This window comes from Apis dorsata, unplaced genomic scaffold, assembly GCF_000469605.1.
Source record: "Apis dorsata unplaced genomic scaffold, Apis dorsata 1.3 scaffold_194, whole genome shotgun sequence".
NCBI classification, from domain to species: Eukaryota; Metazoa; Arthropoda; class Insecta; order Hymenoptera; family Apidae; genus Apis; species Apis dorsata.
Window position 1 is genome coordinate 766,012 of NW_006263478.1, and position 10,805 is coordinate 776,816.

At 21.4% G+C, this 10,805-nt stretch overlaps 1 protein-coding gene across 1 annotated transcript; it reads right to left on the minus strand.

Annotated features, from left to right (window-relative positions):
• Positions 1-354: 354 nt before the first annotated feature.
• On the minus strand, positions 355-8,596 carry LOC102679106 (synaptic vesicle glycoprotein 2C-like). Its single transcript, XM_006614613.2, has 10 exons — positions 8,354-8,596; positions 4,125-4,181; positions 3,408-3,569; positions 2,665-2,827; positions 2,442-2,563; positions 1,953-2,191; positions 1,567-1,748; positions 1,066-1,346; positions 696-983; positions 355-512 (listed from the first exon to the last, which is right to left on the minus strand). Exons 1-10 carry the CDS (start codon positions 8,391-8,393, stop codon positions 469-471), a joined length of 1,578 nt encoding a protein of 525 aa, XP_006614676.1. The 5' UTR covers positions 8,394-8,596; the 3' UTR covers positions 355-468.
• Between the last annotated feature and the right edge of the window lie 2,209 nt (positions 8,597-10,805).

The window sequence follows — 10,805 nt, forward strand, 5'->3', positions numbered from 1 at the left end:
ACATTTATAAATTTAAAATTTTTAATAGAATAATTTTTATATTTCTTATAAAGAAATGACCATGATAAATGATTAATAACACATATATAATATAATATAATACTAACAAATAATATGATCGTAAATATATTTATGCATTATCTAATACTTAATAATGAATTGATAAAATACTATTCATATGATCTAATTCACATAGTTATTGAAATATATATGTAAATAATGTTCATGTACATAAATTGTGAAATTCTATATGAATTCAAGGAAAGACAATTCAATATTCCTTCCATAAAATAGCTATTATTTATTTTTTTATATAAACTGTCTTTCATTGATGTTTATAAAAATACTGACTTTTTGAATGATATAATTTATTAATAATAATAAAATATGGAATGATTAAATGTCATACGTTATAATAATAAGCGTAATCTCTATTCTTGTTTTTTCCGTTCTCCTACCAGAAAATATTCAACTTCTTTTCTTTGAGAGAAGTAATGCTAATAATCCTCCAACTGAAAATTAATCGAATTAAATAATTAATTTTGTTGAATTACCATTTTTCATGAATATAAAATAAATGCAAGTTTTAAAAATTTAAGAGATTATACATCGAATGCAACAAAAAAATTTTATTTTCCACTATTTATTATCAACGTTAACGAATAAAATAATAAAATAATTAAAAAAAAACTTACGGATCACTATGCTACCGACTAAAAATATTGGCACCTCGCAACTGATGTCGAGCAACATTCCAAAAGTTAAATTACTAGCTATGGCGCCGATTCTTCCGAAACAGGTCATCATACAAATCGCAACAGCGCCTACATGCGTTGGAAATATGTCAACTACTATACTGCTAATGACGAAATTCGCTGTGCCTATCATCAATGAGAACATGCAGCTCACCATGAGAATTTGCAGGGAAGATTGGACAAAATATATCGCAAAACCGAAAATACCAGCTAACAACATGGTTGTTACTACAAAAAGAAATATTGAAATATATTAATATATAGAAATATTAAAAATTATTTTATTTTCATTAAATCAATTTAAAGTTACCTGGAATCGTTCGTCGACCAACACGGTTTGCCAAAAAACCGGACATGATGTTGCCCAATAAGCAAAATGCATTAATCGTCAATGAATTGATAAAAACCATTTGGTCCATGTTAGGAGAACAATTATCCACGTCGGTTGAATTAATTAAAACATTTTTCACAGTTTGTAGATCAGTCTCGTGGATCAATTTACAAACGCTTACACTTTGTTCCGGAAATAATTTATGATAATTTTCGAAACGATTAAACAATTCTGGCAACCATAAACCGAATCCATAATAACTGTAAAGAATAATTAACATTATATTAATATAAAATAAAATAAATTGATCAAAGAAAAAAAGTATATAACATATATTTCCATTATTAAAATTATATATAAAATATTAAAAGTATTTTATTCATACACATATGTTATAGTTGTTAGTAAACTAGAATTTAATTAAGACATGACAAGATTGTATCTGTAAGAAGAATTGAATATGATTTATGAATAACTTACCCGAACATATTTGCGAAGTAAATGGTCCAACAGAGAAGTGCATATTTCAAAAGTGGTGGTGATGCAAGCGAACGTGCTTGTTGCCAAATATTTTTCAATAATTCCATTAATATTCTAGACGCGGAGAATGATGTTTTACGATTATTAATATTCAACGTATCGTCAGATAATAAGATTTTTATCTGTAATGTACACGAACAAATATACATCATTAATAATAATATTTAAAATTTATTTTCATAGTTTGATACTTTATAGTATCAAGCCAATCTTAACCAAGATCGAAAATATATGAATTAATATATTTTATAACTTTTAAATTTTATTGATGACATTTTCTTTTTTTTTTTTTTATCATTAATATTTATTATATGTTATATGCTTACTGGATATTCATCCTCGTCACAATTACTGTTTATCGCGTAGATTTTTCGTAAAATCGTCAGTGCTTCCTCCGTTTTTCCCTGAGAGACCAAAAATTTTGGACTCTCAGGATATCTGCTTGCAACAAAAGCTACCATTAGCGTTGGTATTCCAATAACGGCCAAGAAAAGTCGCCAAGAATTATATAATATTCCGTTGAATTGAAAGGACATTGGCAGTGGTATAATGATCCAAGCCAAACCTAATAAATCGAAATTGGAAATGCCTTTACTATTTTAGTAATTTTTATGCTTATTATTTTATTTTAATTAAATATTATTATTGTGAAATCATAATAAAAAATTTATCAATGTATCTTTCAATTATATTTAGAAAGTTATTGATAAATAAATTTGACGTTAAACTTTTAAAACAAGATATAAAATGTAATTGATATAATCTTTAATAAGTAAAAATGATAATTTTAATAAAAAAATAAAAAAATAGTTTACCGGGTAATATTAACCATGATAAAGTCCAAAAGAATCCAACGTAACAAATTGCTTTTGCTCTTTGTTTCTGTGCATGAAATTCGCCAAGATACGTATAGACTAGAGATCCAGGAGCACCGATACTGAGATGAAAAAAATAATTATTAAAAAAATGAATAATTCATGTATTATGTATAATATCATGAATAAAAAAATGACTGCAACGAAGCATATAATAACTTACAAAAATCCATTGAGACCTCTAAAAATTAACAGCACTTTAAAACTTTGAGAGAAACTTCCTCCAATTGATAAAATACTGTCGCTTAATAAAGTAAGGAGAAGAATATATCTCCTTCCGTAGGCATCTGCGAATATTCCCCAGAAAAGGGAACTTATAACTCCTCCTAATAAAAGAAAATGTTATAATATATATGTTAAAAATACGTATTACAATATATTTAAATATTAAATATTGAATAAATATTAAGTATTTCAATAATTTATTATTTAATTTGTTTTTTTGTTTAATTTACATTATTTCTTAATTTTTTTTAATTTTGTATATATTATTTAAAAAGATATAATTAACTTAACTTATTTCTTTCTATTATTTTTTTTATTTTTAATAATATTTTTTATTAATATTTTAAACAATAACAAAATTTATCTTCTATAGATACTGTACCTAAGGGAAAAACTAATCAACTTTAATCGCACAAGTTACGAGTGGGATGTTATATAAAAAGTACTCCTCAACTTTCTTAATGAAATAAGTGCTATCAAACGTGTCTAACATATTGCAATAAATGTGCACAGACAATTGGTTATAGTAGTGTTTTTGTTATTTCCAAGATATAATTTATTTTTTTTTTTTATTTTTGATTTTTCTTCGCTTGTATTTAATATTTGTATTTTATATTACTTTAGATAATATGATTTTATATTAAATCTCTATAAATTCTTAAATAGATAGATACACTTTACCTAAGAGAAAGGAGACGTTCAGAAGACCTTTTTGTTCAGAAGTCAAATTAAGATCACATTCTGCGGATGGTAAGATATATGCGTTTATACCGTTTTGGCAACCAACACAGAGGAACATTGCTCCGCAGAGAAGTAGAAAGCCATAGTGAAATCTTCCGTACCCTAAAATTATATATAAAAATATTATAAAGAGATACAATAGCATGTAAAAATTTTATTATTCCATTATTTACATTGTATAGTTAATTTATTGCTTAAGTGCTTAAGAAACGACAAAGATAATATAAATTTTGTTTTCAGACGATAATCTTTGCATAAATTATTTCAAGTACTATTACAACCAAATTTAAGGATCCAAGAAATAACAATGGATCATAGTCGTATACTTAAACTTTTATGAAGTTCTGGAAGATTTCTTAAGTAGCGAAAATAATGGAACAAATTTTGTCTTCTTCTTGGATCCTAAATAGTAATCGCAGATAATAATCTTCAAAAAGAATAGTTCGATATCCAATAAAATATCGACTTTTAATTTTATAATTTTACTTTCTCTCATAAATTTTGAGTTTGAGAAATTGATAATTCATAACGAGTCATGATAATTTGATAATTCATAAAGTTGATAATTCATAAAGATAAAAGTTGATAGAATAAAAAATTATTCATAAAAATAAATAATTCTCATTATATGAGAGATGATACAACATTAATTCTTACCACACATTTTGATTGCTTTTTCGAAATCTGCAGCTCCTTCTTTGCCTCCATTATTCTCTGAAAAAGAATAACCAGATGTTACTTAGGTATTTATATTTATATATAATAAATTTAATTTTTGTTGCTTTTTTTATTTTTTCGATATAAATTAATTAAATGCACAAAGTTTTGAAATTAAAAATAATACATTTAATTGTTTTTTTTTTTTTTGATTAATAAATATATTCCTTGAAAATATCGAGTACATATGTATCATGTCATTGTTATAGTAATCATTTTCATAATAACGTTACATAAACTTACAATTTATTATTATATGAAAATTTTATGATCTTGAAAATTTTTTTAACTTAACTGGTTTTTTAAATTCACAAAACTTATTTAATAATTACATATACGTACTATTGTATTTCATTACTTGATTATTTATATTAATTATTCATTATATATAATAATTATGTAATAATTGATTTTTCTTACGAATCATGATAACATGATTTATGTAATTCATTATTATATTGTTAATTGTATAAGTTAAAATATTAGTAGAATTCTCGACATTCTATAGGGTCGTTTTTAATTATTATTAGCACAATCAAGATAGACACCAGCAATTAATGATAAATGCGATAAGTGAAGTTTATTGAATTTGTCTTTACAAAAGATCGGCATAACTTTAATTATAAAAATATCCGTAAGAAGCAAAAATAATATATAATTTATTACATATTTAAAAAATATTATTATAATTTTAAAAAATTAAAAAAATAATCTAAAATAGATCAAAATAATTTTATCAACATAATAATATAAAATTCACATTTTATGTAAATTTATCGAGATAAATATATGAATCAATGAGATTATGTTATATTTAATATACAATAAATTATAAAAATAATCATAAAAAGATTGTCTAAAATAATAATATGATCCCTTGCTTAGAAATCGAGCTAAATATCATAAATGAAAACATATATATACATTTAATAAATCACAATCTTTATAAATAATTAGTAAGTAATATTAAATAATTATAAGTTTATTCTGTGTATATAAATAATTTTTTGTAAATTATTTTTATTTTACTTGAAATTTGACATTTCGGTTGATGAAGGAAAAATATATTATTGAATTTATTATGAAAGAATATTACGAACAGATTATCAGCTCAGGGCGTTGGCATAATCACGCGTGCTTTTCCATTCATACAAGTTTCTATTTACTCGTGCTTTTCTATACGAGACAAATCATTTGCATTATAACTTGTGTCTAAATATAATATAAAATTTCATTTCGCAAACATTTAATTTCAACTGAAAAATGGGTGACATGATTGCATTAGGATTTCCATATTAAAAGATTTTTTAATTGCTCTATTGTGATAATAATAATAAATCACGTAATAATAAATCACGTTGCAAATCATGTAAAAACAATGATTTCAATCTCTGTTACAAAAATGAATATAAGCATTCGTTTATCGTGAATTTACATTAATGATCAATTAAGATTTCATTTTCATTAAGATAATATTATTATATTATTTTAGATATTATATAAATTATTTTATATTATAGATTATTATAATTTGTAGTATTTACACAGAAAAAAATTTTAAGAAATTTATAATTATTTTTAGAATTCTTAGAATTATTTAATTTTTTTCTAATTTATAAATTTTCTTTATTTTTAAATATAGAAATATATTTTTTCTGTATTAATAAGAATTAAGAACTTGAAAATATATAATAAAATTAAAAATAAAAAAAAAAGAATATTACAAATAGTTTGAATTATTTAAATATTAAATATTTAAATATTTAGAATTATAAATTAATTTAGTTCGAAGAATTAATATTAAATAGAACATTCGAAAAATGTGTTCCTTTATTCGTGTATTCTTTAAACAAATATCAATTATATAGTTTAAAATCGAATTAACGAAATAATGTTAATCATTTGATTACTGACATTAACAATAGGTAAAAATGTAATTAAACAAATAATTAATATTTTATCCATTATAAAACTATTGTAGAAGATAAATTATGCAGATCCATTCTACATATTTATTAAACAAACAATGTTCGAACCGAAATTGCGATAACAAAGATGAAAGGAAGTAATTATCGTAACCTAGAGAATAATTATTTTCATGATGTTTTATTCGATCGTTCTTCTATACGGGTATATAATCGTATATAATTGTTTTTCTATACTGACATAAAAATGTTTTCATGAACAGAAACCAATTTGATTTTTTAAGAAAATGAAATATAGTGATGACATATGCGTTTATGTTAATTTTTAATTTTTAATTTTTAACATATATCATACTTCTATTTGAATAATAGTAATAAAAATATATAAATAATAAATAATATAATGATAATAAAAATTCAATTTTATGATAAATTATTTCACAGTTTCTTTACAGAACGATAAAAGTGAATTATAAAAATATATATATAATATATAAATTTATTAAAATAATTATAATTTTTGCTATTATAATTTAATGTAATGTAACAGTCAATAAACTCGCACGATTCTGATAATATTTCCATCAACGAAACACGTACGAAAATGTCGTTGACGTAGAAAAATGACAATTGAATCATTGACGTAGAAAACCAGGTATATCACAAGATACAATACATCTAATATGATTGTTTTTTAATTCGATTATCATTCTACTGTTTAATAATAATATGCATGAAGAGAAATTGACGTAAAAGGACACTATATTTTTAAAAAGCACGTTCACACATATTTTTCGTTATTATTAGGTGAATTCGCTGAGACACAACTTTTTGATCGAGAGACGTTTGGCAATTTCGAATGCATCAATAAAATTAAATAAAATTAGGTCAATCAAAATTTATTCTTTATAAAAAAAAAAAAAAAAAATTACAGACTTCTTGATGAAATAATTTTGTAAGTAATCTTATGCAATTTATAAATCATATCACAAGAACAATAAAATTTTAATATCGATATATGTTTAATGGGAACTTCTCGTCAATATGTTTAATGAAACTTTTTGATATACCATTATGTTATTTCTAGATAAGATCTTTATTTCATTATTTATTAATGAGTATATTATTTTTATTAAATGAAAAGATAAAATTAATTGTAAATGTTTTTACATGCTTTAAGTAATTTTCTTTCTTCAATTGGATATACATTATTATTATTTGATCCATTTTTAATATCTTTATACCTTCATGTTACTTGAAAGAATTACAGATAATAAATATTTTTTTGAACGAACTATTCGATTTATATAATTAAATTTGATGATATTGAAAATTTTGAACACAAAAATAATCCAGTCACACTTACCCTATAATGATTTGAAATTTTCAAATATATGGCATATTCAAATTAATTGATATTTTAAATGTAAATAAACATGATGAAATCCTATAAATGTTTAGATTTTCGACATCTTATAAATAATATTAATTTTTCAATCAATGGTCTCAATATTATTAATATGATTATTTTCATTCGGAAAATAAATAAAGATACTTTTTATATATGAAGAAAAATTGTTACTTATAAAGTAAATTTCATATTAATTTTTAAAAAAAAAAATATTTCAAAAAGTTATTCTTCAAAACAACTTCTATAGTTTTTTGTTTTGATTTTGATACTTCTTACAATACGTTACGAATATATTGGCTTAGCTCCAATAAAATACATATAAACTAGAATTGAAAATGACTCCTAAGTTCTAATTAAATCTAAAAATATCATTTCAAATGTTATGTGTTGAAAGAAAGAAATATATAATTGATGAATGAAACCACTGCTTTCGCGAAATATATATATATATACATATATATTTTAAATTATTTTTTATTCAACATTATTAATATTATCTCAATTATATTCTTTGAAATTCTGATTGAAACATCATTTTAAATATTTATGATAATACCATAGAATCATCTTAATATAGATTTCGAAAAAGAAAAACTAAATCCATTTTATAATATTAAAAAATAGAAACATGGAAATTAACAATTACAACTTTTAAATTATTAAAATTTCTTCAAAGACTATATTAAATTACATTGAATATTGAACATTTCATATTTTTTTTTAATATCATATTTTTACTTTCATATGTCTTATGAGGAAAAATATATGAATGAAAAAAATATCTAGCAATATTAAAAATAAAATAATAAAAAGTAACATAACATTGTACTCACCAATGCCAGAGAACGACAAAGAATTAATACTGTTAACCATAGCGATCACGTTTCACAACAGTATGGACACTCGTCTTGCTTTCCGTTAAATGTCCGAGCAAAGACTGTTGGTTGATGGAAAGCAGGCAGAAACTTGTCTGTTTGTCAGTCAATGCTCATGGAAAACGTCCCCGCGATCCATGTTCGTGTCGCTTTAAATATTGCCATGCGCTTGCACGATCGGCCACCAATGAACGACAGTTCCGATTCGTCGAATCGAAAATCGCCTTCCCTACTTTTCCCGCCGACGAATACCCACGTGCGAAAATGATTTTCCAATTGTTTGTATTGGTTGTTCGTAACACGAATGACGCACACATCTTTTCGAGATTTCAACTTTGAAATTCTTCATTTATATACGCAAATATGTGATTTAGGATATGCGTAAACGTAAAAAATTATATAGTTACTTTTCCGAAACGGAAGTTATATAAATTTTGTTTCTTTCTTTTCCTTTCTCTTTTTCAACGATTATTAAAAGTAGAGGTTATTAGTTAGTTTTTCTTTTAAGCGAAAAAAAAACTAAAGGAAATTTTTCCTGGAAAACTTGTACAATATAATAAAGAATTTGATATATTATGTAAAATATATGTTGGAATAAATTTCGAATTCGAATTTTCTTCAAATAAATAAGTTAATAAATGAAATTAATTTTGTTTGTTCAATATTTTTTCTTATAATAGAATTTAACATTTAATTATTTTTTTCTAAACTTGAATAAATTTCATTTGAAATAAGAATAAAAATTATTTATTTATTATTATATTATTTATTTTATTTATTATTTTTATTTATTATTTTAATTTTAATTTCTTTACTAATTTTACTTTAGAAATAAAAAGTAATTTTTGTTTTTTTTAAATAAATCAAAACTTTCTTGAAATAATTTTTTATTTCACTTCATTTATTAAAACAATTTCACAACTTTTTTTAATTGTGTGCGTGAAACTGAGTAAAATTTTTATTTCTGACGTAGTTGATAATTGATAGAATCGAAAATTATTTAAGAAATTATTATTTCAAAAAATATTTAATCAAATACAAATTATTTTAATCAATTAACGTAGTAATTTGAAAAAAATAATTTTATTTGTTGAAATAAACCAATGTATAATTATTTTAAAATAATATTTAGTCAAATAAGATATATCATTTAAATAATTATTATTTTAAATATTTCACATAAATAATATTCATTTACTATTTATTTGTTTTTTTAGATTAAAAATATTCATTATACTCTAAATAACTAATACTTCAATTATTCTAAAATTATTCAAAAAAATTAGACTATTGAACACAAATAGAAAATTTAATTACCTAATTTTTAAAAAGTTTTATCCCAACTATAAAATATTATAAAACTATAAAATATAAAACTATAAAATTTATAACTATAAAATATTGTTATAACTATAAAATATAAATTTGTATAATAGGCATTGTATATTTTAATTACATTAGGCTAATCTATCATTTAAATTCTTATCCTTTTTTTTTTGGATTAGAAATAAGAATATCTATTTGTGTTTTTTTTTCCAAGATGAATAACTCAGAATAGAAAATCTTGGAAATTTTATACAATATAGATATTTTTATTTTTACATATATAGATATTTATATATTATATATTATATATCTGCTAATGATCATTTCAACCTAATTATTAATTATTTTTAAAATTTGATGATTTTATTTTTTTAAAAAAATATGTGAATATAATCTCTAAAATTACATTATATATATTCTTTTATCAAAATATTAAATGTAATATGGAATGAATAAATATTTGCAAAATTAAAATAATGAATTGAAAAGTAAAATGAAAAAATATTTAATAAAATTATATATTATATCTTGTTATATTTCTAAATCATGAAAAAAATATTAATTGATATTATATCACATAACTATTATACATATATTTGGGAATATTTTTTTCATAATAAATAAATAAGTAAATATTTATATACATATTCTTATTTATACTAATGTTTTAATTTCTTGTGAAATGTTATTAGAAAATCTATTGAAATAACAGGTAAAAACAGATATTTTTTTTATCTAAATTATTTTGTTATATTTATATATATATAATTATTATATATTTTTTCATAATAGATATGATGCATATTTCTTTTTCTCAAATTATGTTTTCATATTTTTTTTTATTATTTTTCTTAAATTAAATATATACATTCTTATTTTCATAATATTAGTATATTTTTATTTTATATATTTAATAAAAAAAATTNACAATCAAAATAAGTTAGATTATTTCTTTTCAATAATAAAATATAGTCATAGATAAAATATTATCTGGATATAAGTCTTTTTTAAGAAAATATATGAATTTTTTAATAATTATTGTACAATAATAAGTATATAATTAAGTATAGTACTAGTATATAAT

Bases quoted from the DNA above. Each gene is read 5' to 3' on its own strand.
- LOC102679106 (XM_006614613.2), bottom strand. From the start codon at position 8,393: ATGGTTAACAGTATTAATTCTTTGTCGTTCTCTGGCATTG. The intron at 4,182-8,353 runs GTGAGTACAATG...ATTCTTTTTCAG, and splicing joins TTTGTCGTTCTCTGGCATTG to AGAATAATGGAGGCAAAGAA. The intron at 1,347-1,566 runs GTAAGTTATTCA...TATTCTTTACAG, and splicing joins TACTTCGCAAATATGTTCGG to TTATTATGGATTCGGTTTAT.